Source organism: Ruditapes philippinarum, unplaced genomic scaffold (genome assembly GCF_026571515.1).
Source record: "Ruditapes philippinarum isolate M1 unplaced genomic scaffold, ASM2657151v2 ctg2651_1_1_1_1, whole genome shotgun sequence".
Lineage (NCBI taxonomy): Eukaryota > Metazoa > Mollusca > Bivalvia > Venerida > Veneridae > Ruditapes > Ruditapes philippinarum.
Window position 1 is genome coordinate 330 of NW_026852188.1, and position 26,658 is coordinate 26,987.

Here is a 26,658-nt window from a genome sequence, read left to right on the forward strand (position 1 = left end):
GACAGAGAATGTGACATAATTCCATTCTTCTTTGCGTCAAAAAGATACAACGAAAGACAACACATCTAAAAAATGTTTTGTATCATTCATATTTTGGCAAATTGATTGTGATAATTTTTAAGTATGCTATGACATGTTTCTTTTTCTTAAATGTACGACAATTATATGTTTTACCACAAAATAAAATAATGAGATTGTTGAACTAAAATCATAAAGTTTAAAGAGCTAATTAATTTTGAATGTTTCTTATCCGGGGGAGATTCCCATGTTTTTTTTTGGATTTGACGATTGTTTTTGATACAAAAATAACGTCCGATTTTAAGTTTACGAGCGAGTATTGCCCGGTACCCGGACGATCATGCACAGGCATCGGGCCGTCATCGTTTTGTCGTAGGGCGATTGCGTGGCTTGTATCTTTTTGTAATTTTGGCGTGAGATTTATGTAGTTGCCTAAAAATGTTTTTGTGAATTCTTTTATATTTAACATGAATTTTATGGTCGAGCAAGAGCGCCACGCGGATTAGTATTAAGGTAAAGGCAAACGACAGTTGTTGCATGTTTTGTTAAGTCTTCATTTGCCTGTATCAACTGCCTTCTTTGCTGGCATTTTGACCACTGACTGATATTTTAAAAAAATATCATAAAAATGCCAAGCCTTTACCGCCTGGCGGCCATGCGGCAACCATCCGATCAATTTTTAAACCACACAGACGCTTCCAGACATCGAGCGACGAACGCCCGGGTAAGCATGTTGTCTGTCACTTCAATACGGCACAAAATCGGCCGCGACAGTTCAAGTAATGACCACGCAAGGTATCAGAATAAAAATCGCCCGGCGTTTGCGAAAACGTCAATGTCACCAATCTTGTAAAAATTGTTAGATTGGGCGGCGGCCGTTTTATGTGTGACCTCATGCCGCCAATGTCGTAAAAAATGTTTGATCGGGCGGCGGCCTTTTTATGTGTAACCTAGGCATTCATGATAGTCAGAGTTGTAGGCCATTTCTTCTCCGTAGATATATTTCTTTATAAGAATAATGACATGAATGCCATTATGAAATTCCCTTTGATTAACATTACATATATTTCTCATTTCTCATAGTAAGCATTGTTAAAATATTTGACTTAACAAGTTAAGCATACTTGTTTATGTTTTCAGTTTTATTCCTTATTTATACAAGTAACATAGCTACATACTTAGATAAGTATATTTTTCATCTGTTTGATCAGAATTGATTTTAATTTATTTCTTCCTTATTTTAGGAAAGAAGAAAGCTGGAAGAATTGGTATGTTAGACTTTAATTTAAATCTCCAATTTCAAAAAACATATGTTTTATTAAAAAAAATCCATAGAGAACAGGATTTGTTTAAATTCCGAATGGTCTTCGAATATGAATAACAATATTAAAACCGAATCATAATTTCGAATAATATGCCGTAAAACACTATTTTAAGTTCATCAAATTCTTGTCGTCTTTCTTGTTCTTTGATAATCAGCTACAAAATTTGGACCATTTGCATAAACTAATGTAAAATATATCAGTTGACCTAGAGTTTGACAAGTGATCTACGTGTTTGTCCTTAGTTGTATAGCCATAACATCTGGACCATTTGATAAGTTTGTAATGTTAAATTGAACTGTAAAATTAGCTGACCTAAAATTTGAATTTTGATTTTTAGATAATATCACATTAAAAGTTAATAATAAAAAACATGTTATACCTTGTTCAAACAATTTTTAAGCTATTTTTATGTACATACTCAAACCGAGTCTGTGATTTGGCTTTGATTAATGTTTCCGAGGAATCATCCTTTCTCCAGCTCGTTTTACGTGACGACTTATAACAAACTGATACTTACATAACAGCATTTATTTAAATTTCGAATGGTCTTCGAATATGAATAAGAATATTGATACCGAATCAATAATTTCGAATAAAATGCCGTTAATCATTATTTAAAGTCCATCAAATTTTTGTCTTCTTTCTTGTTCTTTGATAATCAGCTATAAATGTGGACCATTTGAATAAACTAATGTAAAATATATCAGCTAACCTAGATTTTGGCAAGTGATCTACGTTTTTGTCCTGTATTGTATAGTAATGACATTTAGACCATTTGATCAGTTTGTAATGTAAAATTGAACTATAATATTTGCTCACCTATATTTTAAAGATGTGGCATACTTCCTTGTCGACCAAATGTACATAATTTAGAAGTATGATTATGATGAAGTATTCGACGGCTTTTTATATTGAGCTTTCACATATTTCACCATGTGCACAAAATCATAATTGAAATTTGAAATCAAATGACCTTAATATTGATCTAGTGACCTACTTTCTTGTTTTATATACAACCATGAAATAAGGATCACGTATATAATATGATTAAAACATACAATTTACATGATGATTGTCTAGTGACCAACTTTTTTCAAAATAATGTAATGAACACTTAATGTCACTGCTTTCACACAAATAACAGTCTATCATCAGACGAGTGTTTTTGGGGAAAATGACTCCTTTGTTTATTTTTTCACCAACATTCACGAGTACACAACATGATCAATGTCAAATTGACAATCATGTTCTTTAGTTCAGGTGCAGTACATAAAATAGCAAAACTTTTTTTTCTTACAAAAAACTTACATTTACAGACATGTTATACTTATCAGAAAACTATCACATGACATAAATGTAGTTTAAGGTCAAATTGACATTCATGTACTCTAGATAAGCAGATGAAGACAGAATCGCTAACGCTAATCACTGCAAATACAAGAATTAAAAGCACACGTACATTTTAAAACACATTATATAGAAACGTTTAGAATTACAAACGTTCATTTCACATAATATGATTTGCTGAGATTTGAAACACTTCACACCAGCATTGACTTCTATTTTCTAAAAGGCAAACCTTATATGAATCATGACATTATAAAGCTATTTAGATATAATGCTAATACGGACCGTTTCTGAAACTTTTATGGTCACAATAATCCACAGTTGTGTTTTAAAGATATAGTGTGTTCTCCCTTATGCCTTAGTCACAAATGACAAACGGGGGCCGGCTGACGTCTATTTTCCCCAAAAAATCGTTATATTCGCCGATGTCTGCCCGCCACAGTGAAAATCGGCGGCAGCTTCTGAAAATTGTGGTCATCGGACGGGCAACTTTGAGTTTTAAGTACTACTTAAAACGGTATCCAGACAAACATTTTGGGTCAATAAGTTGAGAAAGTCATCTTGGGGCGATTCCACGTCGCGTGGCGGCGCACGGTTAATGTTGTTTTTTTTTCATTAGACGATTGTTTTTTATATAAAAACATTGTCCGATTTTTAAGGCAACCGGGTGGACATCGCCCGGGCCCTGTCCGGATATCACCCGGCGCCCGAATAGAAAGTTTGCGAACGAGTATTGCGCGGCTTGTGTGTAGTTTTTTATATTCCGGCGTGAGATGTTTTTAGTTGCCTAAAAATGTATCTGTGATTTCTTTTGGATTTAACATGAACTTTATGGTCGAGCGATAACGTTTTGGCGGATAAGTATTAAGTTCAAGGCAAACAACAGTTGTTGCATTCTTTGCTTGGTCTTCTTTTGTCTGTATCATCTGTTTTCTTTGGTGGCATTTTAACCACTGACAGATATTTAAAGAATATCATCAAATGCCGAGGCTTTACCGCCTGGCGGCCACGCGGCAACCATCCGATCCCTTTATAAACTAAACAGACGCCGTTCGGACATCGAAGGACGACCGCCCGGTGTAAGCATGCTTCTGTTACATTAAAACGGCAAACAATCGGTCGCGATAGGTCAATTTATAACCACGCAATGTATCAGATTAAAAATCACCCGGCGTTTGCGAAAACGTCAATGCCGCCAATCTTGTAAAAATCGTTAGATCGGGCGGCGGCCGTTTTCTGTGTGACCTAGGCATTCATGATAGTCAGAGTTGTGGGCAATGTTTTTCTTTGTAGACATATTTCATTATAAAAAATAATGACATGAATGCCATTATGAAATTACATTTGATTAACATTACATGTATTTCTCATTTGTCACAGTTAGCATTGTAACAAAAATTGATTTAATAAGTTAAGCATACTTGTTTATGTTATCAGTTTTATTCCTTATTTATACAAGTAACATAGCTACATACTTAGATAAGTATGTTTTTTATCTGTTTGATCAGGATTAATATCACTTAATTAGTGTGAATAAAAAAAAACGAAACGACATCACATTAACTGTAGTTGAAACAAATGGCACCTCAGTTGTATATGTAGTAATCTAATTTAGTTCTTGCTTTTTTCAGGACAGAAAAAAGCAGAAGGAATTGGTAAGTTAGACCTTTTTTTAAATCTCCAATTTCAAAAACAATTTTTTATTAAAGAAAATAAGAAAAGGAAAGATGTATGACATATTTACATAAAGTAAAATTTGGTGTTTCTTCTTTTTTTTTACTTAATTTAAGAATCTTAAGAATTTACGAAGAAGAACTAATATTTCATGTATTTTAAATGTTTAACTTTTGTAAGATTACTTGCTAGGATGTGGAAAGTATGTATCTCAATGGCAATCGTTTGTCATAGTCTTTGTTAAAGCAGAGAGCCTCCAGAATCATGCAAATCTTCATGAAAATTTTGAAAATGTATTGACAGTAAATATTGTGAAGTGAATTAATTGTTTGCAGGATTTCGACGCAATCGATACTAACGCTGTCTTGTTCATATCGCCGTGTGCACAAAATTGCCACAAAATATGTAATGTTAATCCAAAGTTTATGTTTGAATATTTTCTTTTAATTTCAGAGGTCAAGAGATCCATATGTAAGTTTGAATATTTTATCTGAATAGGACTTTCTTGACTAAATTAAAATGAGAAAAAGGCAGATTTCGAGGTTACATGTAAGGAAATATATTCAGTCATGATCCCCTTTTTGTTGACAAATGATTATATGGATTTCATATCTGTCAGTTTTGTGCAGGATAAGTCTGGAAGAAAGAAATACAAAAAAGCTTATAAACTTCCTAAAATATTCGAGGTTATCTCATGAGTGTTTTACTTGATCGCACGTTTTTATCTAGTCAATGTTTAAAACTCTACAGGAGTTCAATATTGATACCGAATCAGTAATTTCGAGAAATATGCCGTAAAACATTGTTTTAAGTTCATCAAATTCTTGTCTTCTTTTTTGTTCTTTGATAATCAGCTATAAAATTTGGATTATTTGCATTAATTAATGTAAAATATATCAGTTGACCTAGATTTTGACAAGTGATCTACGTGTTTGTCCTTAGTTGTATAGCCATGACATTTGGACCATTTGATCAGTTTGTAATATAAAATTGAACTGTAAAATTAGCTGACCTAAATTTTGAATTTTGATTTTTAGATAATATCTCCCTAACCGATTTGCTTCTTTAAACATAAATCTGTTGATATTGGCACATTAAAAGTATATGCTACAAAAAATGTTATACCTTTATCAAACAATTTTTGAGCTATTTTTATGTACATACTCAAACCGAGTCTGTGATTTGGCTTTGATTAATGATTTCGAGGATTCATCCTTTCTCCAGCTCGTTTTACGTGAGGACTTATAACAAACTGTTACTTACATAACGGAATTTATTTGAATTTCGAATGGTCTTTGACTATGAATACGAATATTGATACCGAATCAATTATTTCGAATAATATGCCGTTAAACATTATTTAAAGTCCATCAAATTTTTGTTTTCTTTCTTGTTATTTGATAATCAGCTATAAATGTGGACCATTTGAATAAATTAATGTAAAATATATCAGATGACCTAGAATTTGACAAGTGATCTACGTTTTTGTCCTTTATTGTATAGCCATGACATTTAGACCATATGAACAGTTTGTAATGTAAGATTGAACTATAATATTTGCTCACCTATATTTTAAAGATGTGGCATACTTCCTTGTCGACCAAATGCACATATTTAGAAGTATGATTATGATGAAGTATTCTACGACTTTTTTATATTCAGCTTTCACATGTTTCACCATGTGCACAAAATCATAATTGAAATTTGAAATCAAATGACCTTAATATTGATCTAGTGACCTACTTTCTTGTTTAATGCATAACCATGAAATAAGGATCATGTATATAATATGATTAAAACATACAATTTTCATGATGATTGTTTAGTGGCCAACTATTTTCAAAATCATGTAATGAACACTTACTTTCACTGCTTTCACACATACAAATAACAGTCTATCATCAGACGAGCGTTTTTGGGGCAAATGACTCCTTTGTTTACTTTTTCAATATAAACTTTGCCTTTGCCTTGTTGATCTTTATTCCTGTTTTTGTCCGGGACATTATCTGAAAGTACAAGAGGTACCAACAAGAATTAGTAGACAGATAGATCACATTGTGTAGAGGTGCAGTGCATAAGAAAGGAATATCTGCCTTGTCTAATCTTAGAGTTATTGCCCTTTTTCATTTTTTACACATTGAACTTCTTTTTATTATTTTATACACTTTGAACTGTGTCTGGCATATAACTACGAAAGTACAGGACATATCAACACGAACCTTATTATGTCTAAAACCTATCCGGGTTGCATCACCCTGTTCGACTGTCTCGTTATATACTTTCATGTAAAAACGTGGCATATATAGTTTCCTATATTACTTCGACAATACTTCAACGTACACATGTGCTACGAATATCCGCTGTTAAAAAACATTTTTCTTTACCGTCATAAAAGGCTTCTTCTTTGGTCGTCAAAAGCACTGCAATTGTATTTTGCAAGTACACAACATGATCAACGTCAAATTGACAATCATGTACTTTAGTTCATGTGCAGTAGGTAAAATAGCAAAACATTTTTTTCTTACAGAAAACGTACATTTACAGACATGTTATACTTATCAGTAAACTATCCCATGACATAAATGTAGGTCAAATTAACATTCATGTACTCTAGTTAAGCAGAGGAAAACAGAATCGCTAACGCTAATCCCTGCATATACAAGACAATTAAAAGGACACGTACACTTAAAGACACATATAGAAACGTTTAGAATTACAAACGTTCATTTCACATAATATGATTTGCTGAGATTTGGAACACTTCACACCAGCATTGTCTTCTATTTACTAAAAGGCAAACATTATATGAATCATGACATTATAAAGCTATTTAGATATAATGCTAATACGGACCGTTTCTGAAACTTTTAAGGTCACAATAACGCACGGTTAATGTTGTTTTTTTGTTTTTTTTGATTGGACGATTGTTTTTTAAATAAAAAAACATTGTCTGATTTTAAGGCAACCGGGCGGACATCGCCCGGGCCCTGTCCGGATATCATCCGGCGCCCAGTTGAGACAAATGGCACCCTCAGTTGTATATGTAGTAATCTAATTTAGTTCTTGCTTTTTTTTCAGGAAAGACGAAAGCTTAGGGAATTGGTAAGTTAGACTTTACTTTAACTCTCCAATTTCAAAAACACATTTTTTATTAAAGAAAATAAGAAAAGAAAAGATGTATGACATATTTACATTAAGTAAATTTTGGTGTTTCTTTTTTTTCTTTCTTAATTTAAGAATCTTAAGAATTTACGAAAGAGAAATAATATTTCATGTATTTTAAATGTTTAAATTTTGTAAGATTACTTGCTAGGATGTGGAAAGCATGTATCTCAATGGCAAACGTTTGTCATAGTCTTTGTTAAAACAGAGAGCCTCCATTATCATGCAAATCTTCATGAAAATTTTGAAAATGTATTAACAGTAAATATTGTGAAGTACAAAAGACCGTTAGGGCCATTTCGACTTCAGGAATTCCCGATTTCAACTTCATGAATTCACATATTTAACTTCGTGAATTATCGTTTTCAACATACGGAATTCATGAATTCACGATTTCAGCTTCATGAATTCAGGATTTCAACTTCATGAATTCACGATTTCAACTTCATGAATTCACGATTTCAACTTCACGAATTCACGATTTCAACTCCACGAATTCACGATTTCAACTTCATGAATTCACGATTTCAAATTCACAAATTCATTTTCCTGAATTCACGATTTCAACTTCATGAATTAACGATTTTAACTTCATGAATTCACGATTCAAATTCACGAATTCATGATTTCAACTTCATAAATTCACGATTTCAACTCCACGATTTTAACTTCAAGGTATATGCCACGTGATCGTAACGTCATTAGTTGCCATATTGGATAGCTTACAAGTGGCGTGAAAAAATGGTCAGTGATCTTTTACTTATATAAGTTCTAAATATATCATTATTTTCATTATAAACAAGTTAAAAGTATTAATGGGAAAAATCTTCATATTAGTTGGTTTAAAAAGAAAATATATGGGGATCTAGAAACATAAATCTAGCCTATCCTGAATTGGACCCGGGGTCTAAACCAAAAGTTTTTATTTTAAAATACTCGTTAAACTTTACATCAGGGCTCAATCTGCGCATCTGTTTGTCAGAATTTCATTTGCGTGTACAAGATATAATAAAGAAGGTTATTGTATTGTTTCATCTAATTGCAAATACTGGTGCTATCTTTCATCATTATTTCTATGGCGTTGACTGCATTGGCAATAGGAGAACGTTTGTAAATAAAGAAACGATGATGGATTTGAAAGTTCATTATTATTCGGTGCGATATAAATACAACGAGGTATTAGCTTGTGTTCTGTTGATTCATGGAATAAAAGTTAGTTATCGTCACTTAAAAGTCATAATAAAGAAACTAAGTTTTGATAGTCGAACAGTAGAATCGAATAATGAAGATATGTTTTCGGGCAATTCTTGCAGAACTATCTTGGAGTGGTAAATGTTTTGGTTTTAAAGCAATGTACATCGTTCAAAAGGGATAAGATTCATGCGGATGGCAGATCAATAATACATGGAAAGAAGAAAACGGAAGCGGCGTCTGCAGAGAAAGTATTCGTGTCCGGGTCCAGACCGCGTATGGCACATCGATGGATACGATAAAAACCTTTTGGGTTTGCAATTCATGGGGCCGTAGAAAAATACAGCCGTAAAACTCTATGTCTTGAAGGTGAAACCAGTAAAAAAGATCCACAGGTTATTGCAAAATGCTACTTGGACACCATAACCAGCTTATGCGGGATCGTTCAAACAATAATGAGTGCTCGAGGAACTTATAATGTCACTGTCACTGATAAGGACATGATGTGGACCATGCAGCGGAGGGAACTTATGTCACCACTCAGCTGGTTCAACGTCAAGTTTACAATTTGAGATCAAACAAGTTAAATGCTCTTCAGTACTTCTTTTAAAATTTGAAAAATTTCTTCAACCTTGACATAATTGCTCAAATTGATAAGGTGTTATACAAAACTCATACCACTTTGTGCTGACTTTGGGTCAAGGTCACCCTTAATGGTCAAAGGTCTAATATCATCCAATTTTGTGTTTGCTCTGAAAATATTTTGCCTCATCATGGGTTTCCATAAAATTTGGATCATACTTATGCATTGCAATGGGTAGAACCTATGTCACGGCCTTGCAGGCTCAATGTTAACGCAAAGTTTAATTATCAGACAATAACTGTAGAAATAATTTTATTCTGAAGAATTTTTAACTTGATTTTAATGTAAAAGTTAATAAGACAATAGGCAGAACCCATGCCATTTCTGTGCAAAATTAAGGTCACCTTTGAAGTAAATGTTTTCATTTGAAAATATTTTTAAATTCTTTTAGCAAATAAGCTGTGTCAAAAAGATCATATGGGTGTGTCTATTCGTCGCTCCTGTTGCAGCTCCAGATTATAAATGGACTGTCTTCATATTTGCACTCAGCATCTTTTAGGACAAAATATTTATGAAGATCAAACTAACTTTGACTTAACATTCTCACTTTTTTTGCTGTGATTGACAATAAAACTATGTAATTAGTAAATGAACAATATAAATACCTGGACAAAAATGGCATTTCAATATAAAATTGCAATGCATCTGTCTGTGTGTGTGCGTGTGCGTGCCTATGCGTGTGTGCGTGTAAAGTAAGTTTCATAACTCTGACAGTTAAAGTTAGTTAGTTAGTCATTTATATGAATTTTATAGGTTAGAAAATATCACAAAAAATCTACCTAAGTGGCTATAGCTAAGTTATCTATTAATGAATTTGTCTATATACATTGACACAACATTCTTTGAGGATATATATTCAAGTTGACTTACAGTCACCCTGCTTCATAAATAACTTTTTTTCAGGTCAAGTTTTTCTCAAAACATTGATGTGACTTGCTACACGTTTATTATTGTATGTCCTATCCAATATCATTCTGTCTCAGGAACCGGTAGATAAAATTAACATGAACTTGAAATAACAATGCAATGTAACGATGCACTTTTTTTAAGGTTTGTAACTTTGAAAGGTAGGTTAAGTCTATTTGGTCTTTTTAATCAATTTGACGTCAGAAGATAATTGTTTCCTTAGTTATCTGACCTTTTGTTTTTACCAAAATCAAGTTTGGCATATTATTATACTCTTCTTTTATCAAGGCAATAAATTGTAATTATTATTGATTCACTGATACAACACAATAAAATATAGGTTTAGATCAATTTTGACATCAGAAAACTCCATTTTCAAATAGTTCGTAGTAGTGTATGAGAATATGAATCACCTTCAGTGGAAATTTTGAATATGACTTATATTAATTATGTCACATGAATGATTTAATACGTATAAAATTATACTTTAGTATAGACGTATGTACAAAAGTGCATCCTATTGTACAAGATACTTATCTTTAACAATTATTGACTACTTACAAAATTAGAATTTAGAAAAGGACAAATACACTCGTTTTAGACATGTATATTATACTCCTAATAGAGATAGGGTGTACATACTGGTCACCTTGTCCATTCATCTTTCACTCATATTCCGAGACAAAGGGGAAATAATTTAATTTAACTGAAAAAAGATGTAAAGATCACTCTGAGGAATTGCAGTAACCGAGAACCATAACTCTGCTTTGTTTAATTTTTCAAATTGTTTCCCCATTGGTTATGGATTTTTTTTTCAATTTTGTTCAAAGATTTTATTTAATGTTGATGTGCATCAAACATTGTACATATACCTCGTTGATCGTCCTTTAATTATGCCTCTCAGAGTGGGGTCATTTTATATTTGCACTTGTTCGTCCAGCTGTCTGTCCGTCCGTTCAAAAATGTTGTGTCGTCTGTATCTGAAGTACTGAAGGTAAAGTCAAGAAACTTCACAGGAATGTTGATCAGCGTGTGGTGTTGTGCACCCAGGGTTTCAAATGTGGATTAATTTGGAATTGTTAGAGTAATGGCCCCTCACTTAGTCAAGATTTGCAATTTCAACTTGTGTCGCCTTTATATTTATAACTGCTGGAGCTAGAGTTAAAAAAAAAACTTCACATGAATGTTGATCAGCATGTTAAGCTAAACACCTAAGTTTTCACGTGTAGATTTATATATAATTGTTAGAGTTATGGTCCTTGAATTATGTCAAATTTTCAATATCATAATTGTACCGCACATAACTAAAAAAACCTAGAGATAGTCAAAAAACTTTATAGGAATGTTGATGAGCATGTGCACCTAGGTAATACATCAGATTTTTACCTTCACTCTGTTATGACAAGTTTTATTTTCTGAAAATCATTTTTTATCTAATATCCTTTTTACACACATGGCGTCTTTGATTAACTTTAATCTTACTCCATTGGTTCATTTTGTTTTATCCTCTCTTTTAGATCATGCCTGTACACTTGAACAATTGAAGCGTTTATTTATCATTGGGTTTGTCATTTTTATAACAAAATAAAAGAGAGATACATGGAAATAATTTCAGCACTTCAGAAATGTAGTGTCTAGGCATATAATTGCATCTAGAAGCATTGGATGAATGGGGGCATCTGTGTCCTATAGACACATTTCTAGTTTTGTCTTACTTTTTAATGGGTCATTTTGGTCTGAACTTGTACTAATATAGATTTTAACAGTTTATCATACAATCTCAACTTATTCATATCAATGCATTGAAATAAATGACAGATGTTGAGCGATTATATCATCGAGCCGTATTTTTTCTTTAGTTCCTTAATTTGTTATGTTTGTTTTAATTTTCAGGATTTATTCAAACTATTCAAAAATTGTCTTCTTACGTCTGTGAATAACTGTTACCTTCCATGTATATTTAGTGCAGCTGCATTATACAGTGTCCTGTTTTGTGACAGTTATATGACATCTATTGAAATGCAATTTTTTTTCTCCGGAAGTCTTGTGTCACCATTCTGTATTTTTATAGATAAAAATAGCGAGATTTTTGCATTATCGAATGAAAGTTTTTGGCGCCATTCAACGTTAAATGTGTCGCATGCTTAACTAAATCCTTGTGAGAATCAAAATGTAAAAACATTCGCGATTATAAACATTAATTCTCGTATGATTCTTGTTTACAGCACCAGTGACTACAATAAATGTTTTTATTTAAAGAGAATGTATTATATATAGCTACTTATTAGCTATTAACAAGAGCAGTGCACTCGACTATTCTTAGTGCTTGGTAGGAAAATAAGAGTCTGGATGATGTGGAATTTTCTAAGGCCAAATAGGGCCATAGTTCTTTCAAAATCCATATAAGAGTAACGGGTCTTGGATGCAGCACATTGTGCTTCAAAATACGTTTCAATTCTTCCTCTTAGTAGTTTGAGAGAAAACAACTTGGACGCAAATACTTAACCAAAGTGTGACGTCTACACTGACGTCTGAGTGAGTAAAATAGCGCTACCTAATCTTCTAGTCGACCAATTACAAGAGATATAGTCAATCTTAAAACTTGATAGGCGATATTATAACTGCCTCAAACAGGACACCATAGAAACGGATTGAAATTTGTAGCGAGCTTGATAGCGTAATTCGGGAGTTTTAGTTGATAGAAAAACGAATTTAATAAATAAATTTGATGGCCATTTCCAGGAACAAAGCTACTCTTAACTATCGACGAAACAATTGTTTGTTGGATGAAGCTTGTTTACCGTCTGTTATTCTATCAGGATAATACAACAATGATATGACATTTACTGTCGTCCCCCCGCCCCACCACTGAAAATTAGATATAAAACGTAAACGACCATTGTGTTAAGAATGTAAATAAGAAAACTTTACAACTAAGTGGTCCACAACATTTATCCATATAAGATTGACGCAATACATGTTGATCGACATAATCAATTTAAGTTAATATGACACTCTTTTAAATGCATCCATTTAACATTGTTTGTTAGTGAATGAAAGTCCATATTGTCCGGTTAAAATATAGTTATCAGTTTATGTGTTAATTAATTTTAATGTTCTTTACACTAAATCTTCGTATAAGTCGGTTCCCTTTCTTCAAAAGTGTCTTAAATTTACAGATATGAAGAAGGCGGTTTGCTTAGAAAAGCAATTTATCAACGGCTTCGCCTCGAACAACTTGTTGTTTATCCTAGCAAACTGGTTTACGTTTGTAAGAAGACACTTTCGAAGAAAAACTCTTACTGTATCCATTACGAAATTGAAGAAATTGTGAAAAATCCTGAAGGAATGAACTGACCGTTAATTTATAAGCAACCTTCTCACCCAAAACGGGTTTAAAACATCAACAGTTATAAAATATGCATGGGGGAAAAATGTAGTTTCCACGAGGTTCTATAATTGATATTTCTGTAAGCAGCGATCCGATATTATACTAGACCATGCAGCTGCACCAACTATTATATAGAATAGTCAAAAAGAGTGCTCTATTAGAAATAAAAAAGAAATTAAAAATGTTTTGGCAATCGGCTGAAGATTCAAAAATCACAATTTGAACTAAAAATGTAAATAAAAAATAAAGTTTTTATTCAAATCAAATTCAAATGACCTACTATATAATAAGTAATACTTTTACAGTTTCAGTTTGATTTAACACATGCACGTAGATCACGCGTAACAACGCGTTCTTATCAATAATTATTCGTATAATAACAGTATCAGGAAAATCACAGTAAATATTAAATCATATGAAAAAAAATATCAATTAGAAAATCATATTCTGATGACTTAACATGTTTTTATGCCACCGAAGCATCTGCGATGCGGTGGTATATAGCAATTCACCTGTGTGTGTGTGTGTGTGTGTGTGTGTGTGTGTGTGTGTGTGCGTGTGTGTGCGTGTGTGTGTGCGTGTGTGTTTGTGTGTGCGTATTGGTGTGTGTGTTTGTGTGTGTGTTATATAGATTATATAGTGAACTTAAAAACTCTTCTTGTGAAAAACCACTTGTCCAATTTCAACAAAAATTGGCAGGATTGATCTTTGGGCAAAGGGCGTCCAAACTTGTTAAAAAGATTTCATTCAATGCAGAAATCTGGTTGCCATGGCAACCAAAAGGTATTATAAGAATAAATTTAAAAAATCTTCTCGTAAAGACCCAATGGCCTAGAGCTTAGATATTTTGCATAAGGCATTGTCTGGTAGACCTCTAACAAGATTGTTCAAATTATAGCCCTGGGGTCAAAACTGGCCCCGCCCCGGGGTCATTAATTTTCACTATATGTACATATAGTAAAACCTTAAAATACCTTCTTGTAAAGACCAAAAGGCCTAGAGCTTAGATATTTTGCATAAGGCATTGTCTGGTAGACACTTACCAAGATTGTTCAAATTATAGCCCTGGGGTCAAAATCGGCCCCGCCCCGGGGTCAATGATTTTCACTATATGTACATATAGTAAAACCTTAAAATACCCTCTTGTAAAGACCCAAAGGCCTAGAGCTTAGATATTTTGCATAAGGCATTGTCTGGAAGACCTCTACCCAGATTGTTCAAATTATAGCCCTGGGGTTAAAATCGGCCCAGCCCCGGGGGTCATTGATTTTCCTTATATGTATAAGGTAAAAACTTGTAGTAAAAACTTTAAAAAAATTCTTCTAGCAATTGACAAATGCTTGATGTTAGACATTTTGCATGACACATTGTGTAGTAAACCTCTAGCAAATTATAGCCCTGGGGTCAAAATTGCCCCGCCCTGGGAATCATTGATTTTAATAAAAGCATAAAGTAAAAATTAAAAAAAAATCTTATTGTCTGAAGGTACAAGGCTTAGAGCTTTAATATTTGTTAAATTATGTCATCTATAGGTACTCTACCAAAGTTGTTCAAATTTTGCCTCTAGTGTCAAAATTAGCCCCGCCCCGGGGCCATAGGTTTTCCTCATATGTACATAAGTAAAACTTAAAAAAATCATCTTCTCTAAATTTACAAAGGCTAGAGTTAAGATATTTTGCATGAAACATTGTGTAGTGAATCTCTAGCAAGATTGTACAAATTATAGCCCTGGGCTAAAAATTAGCCCCACCCCCAGAGGTCATTGATTTTCACTATGTACATATATTAAAAAAAAAATTAAAAAAATCTTGTCTGAAGGTACAAGGCTTAGAGTCTTGATATTTGGTATATAATATCATTTATGGGTCTTCTACTAGAGTTGTTTTAATTATGCCCCTAGTGTAAAAATTGCCCTGCCCCAGAGGTGATAGTTTTCCTTATCTGTTCAAAGTAAAAACTTGAAAACCTTCTTCTTTGAATTGACAAAGGCTAGAGGTTAAATATATGGCATGAGTTTTTGCCAAGTGAACCTCTACCAAGATTGTTCAAATTATAGCCCTGGGGTCAAAATATGTTCCGCCCCGGGTGTCATTGATTTTCATTTTGTACATATAGTGAAAAAAATAAAAAAAATGTTTTTGTACGAAGGTACAAGGCGTAGAGTTTTGATGTTTGATATATAATATCATTTATAGGTCCTCTCTCAAAGTTGTTCATATTTTTCCCCTGGTGTATAACTTGGCCCTGCCCGGAGGCAGTGATTCTCATTATGTATACATAGTAAAACAAATCTTTTCTGAATTAGAGAAAGCTCTTGCTTAGATATTTGACTTGAAATGTTGTTTGGTGGACCTGTATCAAGATTGTTTTGAATATAACCCTTGGGTCAAAATTTTGCCTTGCCCAAGGGAAGAGTGACCTACTTGTTTGTCCTTTGATGTACAGCAATGAAATTTTGACCATGTGCACAACTTTAGTTGTAAAATTGAAGTTAAGATTTTGATGACGTGACCTACTTTCTTGTCATTTGATGTACAGCTCTGAAATTTTAACCATGCGGTGGCATAGCATTTTTCTCAAATGCAATCTTGTTTTTCTTTAAAAACGTATTGCTAGCAAATTTATGAATTCCAGTGGAATTAAGAGGAAAATATATTTCACTGGTTCTTGTTCAAGTTGTTTTCATCATAACTAATTAAATTGAACCATTTGTATAATTAAGAGAAATATACAGTTTGTAAACTAATGGGTACCATCAACATCTTCTTATCAGCACAAGTACCCTCAAACTATTAGAGTGACCTTGACCTTGGAGGTAGGAACATGTGTCTTACAAAAACACGTCATCGTGATGTTGTCAACATTTGCGCCAAGTTTTTTTAACTCTTCAAAAATGCATGACAAACTTATTGTCCGGATACGAATGTGTGTACCTATAATATCTAATTGTGATAGCGCGAACCTTCAAAATATAAGTGTGACCTTGACCTTTGAAGAAGGGACCTGGTTCTTGGACGCGTCACAACGTTGTAATGTGATAGACATTTGTGCCCAAGTCCCTCAAAACATGACAAAGTTACAGTCTGAACATGATTGTTGTGAAAGTGGGGACGGGACGCACGAACAGACACGAGCCTTAAAAGTAACACATCGTCTGGATGTGGTAGACATTTGTGCCAAGTTATATTAAAATCCCTCCATGCATGACAAGATTACAGTCGGACTTGAATGTTTATCTGCAAACTCTTCTCAGAAAATGAGTACCTTCAAACAATTAGACTATAAGTGTGGCCTTGTGGGTAGGGACATGAGTCTTAGGCGCCACATGTAGTCTTGATGAGGTAGACGTTTATGCCTAGTTATTTTAAAATCCTGCGATGCATGGCAAATGTACAGTCCGGACACGATTGTGTAATTATTAACACTAATTGTGATAAAGTGAAATTTCAAATTGTTAGTGTGACATTAACCTTACAGGTTGGGCCGTGATTCTTGGACGCGACCCATCGTCTTGATGGATGCGGTAGACATTTGTGCCAATTTATTTCAAAATCCCTCAATGTAAGACAAAGTTACAGACCGGACATGATTGTGTGTACTTTTTAACTCTTATTGTGATAATGTGAAACTTCAAAATGTGACCTTGACCGTTGAGAAAGGGACGTTATTCTTGGACGCGAAACATCGTCTTGATGTGGTAGACATTTATGCCTTGTTATTTTAAAATCCTTATATGCATGGCAAAGTTACAGTCCGGACACGAATGTGTGTACCTATGTACCTATAAAATCTAATTGTGATAATGCGAAATTTCAAAACGTTAGCGTGACATTGACCTTTAAGGAAGGGACGAGATTCTTAGACGCGACACATCGTCTTAACGTGGTAGACAGTTGTGCCAAGTTATTTTAAAATCCCCCAATGTAAGGCAAGGTTACAGATCGGACAGGAATATAGGAGGGGCGCACAGACAGACAGAAGATGCGATTTCAATATGCGCCCTTCAGGGGCATAAAAACTTGCATTTTCTTTTACCGTTCAAGAACAGGCTCTTGTATTTTTAGCTCACCTGTCACAAAGTGACAGGGTGAGCTTTTGTGATCGCTTTTCGTCCGGCGTCCGTCCGTCCGGCGTCCGTCCGTCGTCCGTCCGTCCGTCCGTCCGTAAACTTTTACTTTAAATGACATCTCCTCATAAACCAATAAGCCAATTTCATCCAAACTTCACATGAATGTTCCTTTGGTGGTCACCTTTAAAAATTGTTCAAAGAATTTAATTCCATGCAGAACTCTGGTTGCCATGGCAACCGAAAGAAAAAACTTTAAATATCTTCTTTTAAAAAACCATAAGAGCTAGAGCTTAGATATTTTGCATGAAACATCTTCTAGTGAGTGTCTACCAAGTTTGTTCAAATAAAAGCCCTGGGGTTAAAATTGGCCCCGCCCCAGGGGGTCATTGATTTTCCCTATATGCATATAGTAAAAACTTGAAAAATTTTCTTTTAAAGAACCCAAAGAGCTAGAGCTAAGATATTTAGCATGAAACATCTTCTAATGATTGTCTACAAAGTTTGTTCAAATAAAAGCCCTGGGGTCAAAATTGGCCCCGCCCCGGGGGGTCATTGATTTTCCCTATATGCATATAGTAAAAACTTAAAAAATCTTCTTTTAAAGAACTCAAAGAGCTATGGCTAAGATATTGAGCATCAAACATGTTCTAATAGGTGTCTACCAATTTGTTCAAATAAAAGCCCTGGGGTCAAAATTGGCCCTGCCCCAGGGGGTCATTGATTTTCCCTATATGCATATAGTAAAAACTTAAAAAATCTTCTTTTAAAGAACCAAAAGAGTTAGAGCTGAGATATTTAGCATCAAACATGTTCTTATAAGTGTCTACCAAGTTTGTTCAAATAAAAGCCCTGGGGTCAAAATTGGCCCCGCCCCGGGGGGTCATTGATTTTCCCTATATGCATATAGTAAAAACTTAAAAAATCTTCTTTTAAAGAACTCAAAGAGCTATGGCTAAGATATTTAGCATCAAACATGTTCTAATAGGTGTCTACCAAGTTTGTTCAAATAAAAGCCCTGGGGTCAAAATTGGCACCGCCCCGGGGGTCATTGATTTTCCTTATATGTGTATAGCAAAAACTTAAAAAATCTTCTTTGAAAAAACCCAAATAGCTAGAGTTAAGATATTTAGCATGAAACATCTTTTAGTGAGTGTCTACAAAGTTTGTTCAAATAAAAGACCTGGGGTCAAAATTGGCCCCGCCCCGGAGGTCATTGATTTTCTTTATATGTGTATAGCAAAAACTTAAAATCTTCTTTGAAAAAACCCAAATAGCTAGAGTTTAGATATTAAGCATGAAACATCTTCTAGTAAGTGTCTACAAAGTTTGTTCAAATAAAAGCCCTGGGGTCAAAACTGGCCCGGCCCCAGGGGTGTCATTGTTTTAACTATATGTGTATAGTAAAAACTTTAAAAAAATCTTCTTTAAAAAAGCACAATGAGCTAGAGCTTAGATGTTTAGCATGAAACATCTTCTTATGGGTGTCTACCAAGTTTGTGCAAATAAAAGCCCTTGGGTTAAATTGGCCCAGCAACGTTGGGGGGGTTGGGGGGGGGGGGCTATATACAGGTGAGCGACTTCAGGGCCATCATGGCCCTCTTGTTTTAATTTTGGTGTCTATATCATCATTGAAACATTTACTGGAAAATTTACCAATTGTAGACCAATCAACATTAAAGAAAATAAAAACTATTAAACCAGGTAATAATAACGTCTACCATTTTATGCTTCTTAATTAAAAAGACAAATTGGCAAGGCGCAAAAGTCAAATTTTCTATAATATTAAAATTCATTATGTAATATGAACCGAAATTAATGAATAATAAAAGAAAAGTTCAATACAAGCAACGTAATGAACAATTCTATTACGATGAAATGAACAATTATTCTATTACGATGAAATATACATATACTGATTAAAGGCACCCTCTGAACTCCAAACTTCTCTTTTGCTTGAAGTAATTAGATCAAACAACTTCATGAACTCTGGAAGGCAACCCCGCCTGTTCTAATTACTTGAATACAATAAGCAAACGCTGTCTTTGAAAACTATTTCCATCATAGTATAAGTCTGTATGATTTGAACAAATGTATAAAGAAGTCTGCGCATTTCCGTCGAAGCATACTCCACAATGATTCGATCCGTTGATTAGACGTGCTTTTTCAAACGATAACACTTCAGTCCACTGCATGGCCGTCCGTATATTCTAATCTCCTAAGCTGGTTATGGTGTCCAAGTAGTATTTTGCAATAATCTGCGGGTCATTATTACAGAATTTTACGACTGTATCCGTCTACGGCCACATGGATAGCAAACCCAAAAGGTTTTAGTTTATCGTATCGATCGATGTGCCATACGAAGTTTGGACGCGGGCACGAATACTTCCTCCGAAGAAGCCGCTTGCTTTTTCTTCTTTCCATGCCATTTTGATCTGCTATCCATATGAATCTTATCACTGTTGACCGATGTACAGTCAGGCCATATTTCCATATTTCGTAAAGTTGAAATCGTGAATTTGTGAAATTGAAATCGTGAGTTCACGAAGTTTAATTCGTGAAGTTGAAATCGTGAATTCATGAAGTTGAAATCGAGAATTCATGAAGTTGAAATCGTGAATTCATGAAGTTGAAATCGAGAATTCATGAAGTTGAAATCGTGATTTCATGAAGCTGAAATTGTGAATTTGTGAATTCCGTATGTTGAAAACGTGAATTCACGAAGTTTAAAATGTGAATTCTTGAAGATGAAGTCAGGAATTCATGAAGTTGAAATGGCCCTTCCGGTCTTTCGTAGTGGAGTGAATAAACTGCTTGCAGGATTTTGACGCAATCGATACTAACGCTTTCTTGTTCATATCGCCGTATGCACAAAATTGCCACAAAATATGTAATGTTAATCCAAAGTTTATTTTTGAATATTTTTTTTTAATTTCAGAGGTCAAGAGGTCAATATGTAAGTTTGAATATTTTATCTAAATAGGACCTTATGAACTAAATTGAAATGATTAAAAGGCAAATTTCGAGGTCACTTGTAAGGAAATATATTCAGTCATGATCCCCTTTTTGTTGACAAATGATTATATGGATTTCATATCTGTCAGTTTTGTGCAGGATAAGTCTGGAAGAAAGAAATACAAAAAAGCTTACAGACGTCCTAAAATATTCAAGGTTATCTAATGAGTGTTTTACTTGATCGCACGTTTTTATATAGTCAATGTTTAAAATGTAGGTGCTCACATTGGAACCAACGGTAATAATTTCTTTCAACGTTGGAACTCCAATTATTCATATGGTTGTACTCGTAAGTGTCTAATGGTAACTCTTCTTATTTTATTTATTAAATACAAAATTTAAATTATCTAAAACAATATCTGCTTTCCTAGAAATAATAAGAGAAACGTGTTTTTAAATCATCAATCAATTAAAGTTCATATTTGTTAAGTTTATACTAGTCATATTATCATCAAGAAACTACTTTGCATGTGAACTTAAATGACTGACGACATATTTGAGAATGCCTCTGCAACACACATGTTGAATCCCCGGCTTTAAGGCAGCCTTTTAATAACAGCAATGTCAGTAGTACATTATATGGACTGATAAGAACATAAATCTTGCAAAAGATAGAACGCTCGAGAACGATGTTGACGAGCCATGAATTGTTTTATTTAGTAACGTTTTTGGGTGGCTTCGGAAATAATCGAAAATGATAAAGAACGCATATTTACGTTTTTTAAAACTTGGGAATGAACATTAATAGTTTAATCTTGTAATGGCTTCATATGTAAAACTTCATGTGTGATTTCGACTAATGTTACTCATGTACAGACTCAATCAAGACGAGTCTGCAATTCTTATATAATTTTGTTGTGATAAATACTTCCGAGGGATCATTTTCTTTCAAGATTTTTATACTTCACAGGTATTCCAGCGTCCCTAAAATTCCTAAAAAAAAACCTAATTGTTTTCAGTTTGGCTAAAATTCCTAAAAAAATGAAACGTTCTAAGGTAATTCCTAAAAATGCCCAAATTTTTCACTAAAATTCCTATTTTTTATCTTTGTGATAAACAGATCCCGAAACAACCATTTTTCAATCACAACCTTAATTCAAACAAATTGGTGTCTGACTAAAGTGCATAAAATCACATGTTGTATAAATTACTTGAACTCCTGCAGTAATGCTATTATACAGCCTCCGGAATAAGTCTGAAAATCCGGAATTTTCGCAAACTCAACTACCCTTTTTAACATAGTCTCGATACAAAAAGTTAAATCAAACAATAATTTGGATAAAAATAGACGATTATTGACCGATTACACAAAGATAGCGCAATAACTAAACGCTGTGTGAGCGTTCAAAGTGTGACCTCCCATGGGTTTTTTCAATTCTCCCACGGGTTTTTACGTATCCCACTGGGGCTTTAGTGGGGTTGAAACCCCATTTATTAAAGTGGGAGAATAAAACTGTGGGAGGAAAAATATTTTTACATGTGTTGAATATATGATACTTATACTAAACTTATAAGTATTCGAGGAATATATTTAAAGAATTTTGCAATTCTCCCATTGGCTGAACTAACCCATTTAGTAAATGGGAGAAATCTCCCAAAATTAAAATGGTGCGGAAACCTCCCAAAATTAAAACGGGAGAAAACTCCCATGATGAAAATAAATAATTAAATTAACATATTGATAAATCAATATATTAATAAACAAATAAATTAATACACTTATTAATTAATTAAATAAAGAAATCAATAAATAAATAAATTAATCAATAAATTAATAGATTGATAAATTGAGGAATTAATAAATAAATAAATTATTTTTAAAAAAAAAGATTAAATAAATAAATTAATTAATTGGTTTATGTATTTAACTCAGTCATTAATGTTACAAATGTCCAATTAGTCTGATAATGAATTAAAAATATCTGAAATATTATGATTTCGCTTGGATTATTATCTTAAGTTTCATTAACATTAATAGCGACTGTCTTTTTTTTAATCATATAAATATATAAATGTATATTTCTTTCCATTAATTTATAGTATTTGTTCTGTGTAGTTAGTTATTATTTATAGTAGGATATAATTTTTTGATTAGTATGGTATTTTATCGTGTTATTATAATTTTTTTACTAGTCTCTTATAATTCAATGATTGAATGGTCATGTACTTTTCTGTGTTTTATGTTTTCTTATGAATTTTATTTGTGTATGTGCATGAATGAGACTTAAATAAATAAATATTATTATACATTGTAGAAATACTAAAAAATTGTTTAAACAGTATAACAGTCAATTTAATTAGTTAATTCTAAATAAATAAATTCATTCATTCATTCATTCATTCAATTAATTATAAATATATAAATAAATAGAAAAATAAATAATTAAATAAAAAAAATCAATAAATAAATTAATAGATTGATAAATTGATGAATTAATAAATAAATATTTTTATAATAAAGTGATTAAATAAATAAATTAATTAATTGTATGACAGTCAACTGTACAGTAAATTCGGGCGGTGTGTGGTCAGTGCAGTCCTAATTACTAATGAGATCAATTATCTTTTTTTAACCCTTCATGATGGGGCTTTTTCTTAACAGCATACTTATAAGAGAGACACACACACACAAAAAAGGAAAAAAACACGGTTTAAAAGAATAATAAAAAATGAAAAAAGAAGAACAAAAGGATGTTGATCATTTGAAAATGAATAGTTCATATATAATTATGTAACTTAACAAATTATATATACATGTACGCCGTAAATTGCATAGTTTGTAAAAGAAATAAGAGCGTTTAGGATGTTTTTCGTCTGCTTCATTGATCTCTTTCTTTCTTTGTTTACAATCCAGTTGAATAATTGAATGGCTATTTGTGTAAAAAGTGGCGTATTTGAAAATCGTGTAGGCACGTTTATTTAGAGCACTTAAATAACAAATCATTTTTACATAAATTTAACTTGTACAACACGCCAAAAGAAACAAAACAGCATATATGTTAATGTATTAGCGAGGAAAAGAAATACACATAAGTAAACTGACATGAAGGTTAAGAAAATAAGGTAGTGATTAACCTATGTCATCAATTAATATGGAGGCAGAAACTACCGATTACTTATTTATTTATTATTTATTTTTTATATATTATCTCATTTATTCATTCATCCATTCAATCAATTATAAATAGATTGATAGATAGATAAATGAATAAATTAATTGATTAATCAATTAATTAATTAATTATTATTGTTACCAATGTCCAATTAGTCTGATATTGAATTAGAATAGAACTTAAATATTATGATTTCGATTGAATGATTACCTTAATGACAGTCACCTGTACACGTAGGACACAAAATGGGCGCAATTTAACGAAACTATTGCCATTTGTTACAAGCGTAACACTAAGTAACTCCTACGTAACGCATGTGAATTCAGTAACATTTGTAACATTAAGTTTTGGCGGGGTGTGGTCAGTGCAGTTCTTATCACCAATGTAAACAAACGAATTATCTTTTGGATAATAACTTGATTGGATTGCAACATAAATGACTGGCAGGTCAAAATGTTTAACGAGACATTTATACAAATTTAGATCAGACTACAATTACTAAACAATATCAACATATATATTATATATTATTTAATTATATGCATATTTTGCCTTAGAAACAATTTTTTTTTAATTTTTAAGAAAGTGCAATCTTGAATTTTACAACATTTAAATATTGCTTGAACAGAATGTAAGATATTCATTACTTGGAGAAAGTAGCTATAAATATGATCTTATTTGTCATAAAAGTTGTAAAATAAATAAAGTAGTATTTTAACTTCCATACAAAGTAGCAATTTACTATACATGAAACTGGAAAACTATCAATGCTATATAAGAGACACACACAAACCCACATAAAAAAGAAAAGAAAAGAAAAAAATCACTGTTAGAATGATAAAAAATAAAGAAAGAAGAAACTGAGGATGTTTGGTCATTTGACAATGAATAGTTCATATATAATAATGTAATTTAACAAATTATATATACATGTACGCCGTACATCGCTTAGTATGTAACAGAAATTAGAGCGTTTAGGATGTTTTTTTTTGTCTGTTTTATTGATCTCTTTCTTTCTTTTTTACAAACCAGTTGAATAATTGAATGGCTATTTGTGTAAAAAAACGGCGTGTTTGAAATTACAAATCGGGTGACGGAAAACCCGACTTTCCAAAACCTGTTTTTTTATTTCATCAAAGGACTTCTTTAAACACTTTTTTGTTGTGTGTCATTGTAATCTACGTACGTAAAATCTATTTAAAACAGAAAAATACATGGCAATTCTTTACCTCAGACCTTTAAGCCGTTCCTAGGGGCGGGCAGTAACTTGCACTTTCCAGTACCGTACGTAAACAGACTCAATAATTTGCTATTTTCAGGCGTATGGATTCCATTTGCTTCCGGCAATTTGATCAGATATGTAGCGCTTACGGTACCATTCTCTATCGAATCACTAAACTTTTATCATCGAATTCCATACAAAGTTCTCAAAGGACCATACACTTTTTTGACTTGCATTATGATCAAAAATACTTGTCAATTTTCTTTAATTTTCTAATTGTATATTAATTGTGAGATTTTGGGGATGTGTGTTTGTTGGTTGGGTTTTACGTCGCACAAACCAAGTAAAGGTTACATGGCGGCTTTCCATCTTTTCTGGTGCATTTCGAGCATTATTTCAGGCCTATGCAGACAACTGCTTACCTATTCCCTCTCCACGGGAAGGGAGCTATCAAAGTTACAAAAATCATATATTTATTTGCTCTCCCCGAAACCCAAAACTCGACGCCTTCTACAATAAAACACGGGTATTTATATGCATAGACAATTCCATTACAGGTTATATCACTCATCTATACTTTTAAAAAGCGTCTTAAACTATATGAAACCGATAATGAACGTAAATCGAACATTTTAATGAAAAGCTATTATAAATGGTTGTGCTTATCGACAAATGTTTACATTTCATTTTAATTTACAAAAACTTAAAATAAATGTAGCTAAATTTATAAGTGTTAAAACCTTTGACCTGATATTTATATTTTTATTCATAACACCCCCACCCCTCCAAAAAAAAGTGAAGTGTAAATGACGATCATTTTTCAAAGGGGAGTAACTATGCATGGTCATTTATTTACAATACGCCATTTCTGTAACCTTATCTCGTACAATAGTATTTAAATGGACGAAAAACCATCTGACAGAGCTAAGAATTCAGGGTACCTTGCGATATTTGAGCTGCGTCATGACAAAACCAACATAATGGGTTTGCGACCAGCAAAGATCCAGACCAGCCTGCGCATCCGCGCAGACTGATCAGGATCCATACTGTTCGCTATCAGTTTCTCTACTTGTTATAGAGTTTGTAAGCGAACAACATGGATCCTGATCAGACTGCGCGGATGCGCAGGCTGGTCTGGATCCATGCTGGTCGCAAACCCATCATGTTGGTTTTGTCGTGACGCGGCTCAAAAAACGCAAGGTAGTAGTAATTAAACTATACTATAGTATTGCTAAAAAAAGTCGTCTGCTAACTACCGACATTAAATGGAGAAGGTGAGATATTATTACTTTCTTTCATTAAAAGGCATAACGATATCGCTTTCAAATATAGCCGATATTGTAGGAAAATATGTATATCTTATATTCAAAGATATATCTGTCCGTTTGCCAATAATCGTTTTTACACAAACATGATGTATAGATCAAAATGCGCGAGGCGAATAAAAGCAGTATTTTTTATCATGTCCTTCAATTATTATACAAAACGTTATTTATAATTTAGAGTATTTGTATGAAATATTCACTTTACTGTAGGGATGAATGTATACTTCAGGATACAAATGCATTTAAGGTGCCTTTCCTGT

At 32.9% G+C, this 26,658-nt stretch overlaps 1 protein-coding gene across 1 annotated transcript in view; it reads left to right on the forward strand.

Moving 5' to 3' along the window:
* Nucleotides 1–4,321: 4,321 nt before the first annotated feature.
* The window catches only part of LOC132751923 (uncharacterized), a gene marked incomplete at its 5' end in the record, with an annotated part of 37,481 nt that continues 15,144 nt past the window's right edge, over nt 4,322–26,658 (forward strand). The window contains 3 exons of the mRNA XM_060742142.1: nt 4,322–4,345; nt 4,818–4,835; nt 7,443–7,466. Of these exons, the coding sequence (XP_060598125.1) occupies nt 4,322–4,345; nt 4,818–4,835; nt 7,443–7,466 (66 nt within the window). The remainder of the gene's footprint in view (nt 4,346–4,817; nt 4,836–7,442; nt 7,467–26,658) is intronic.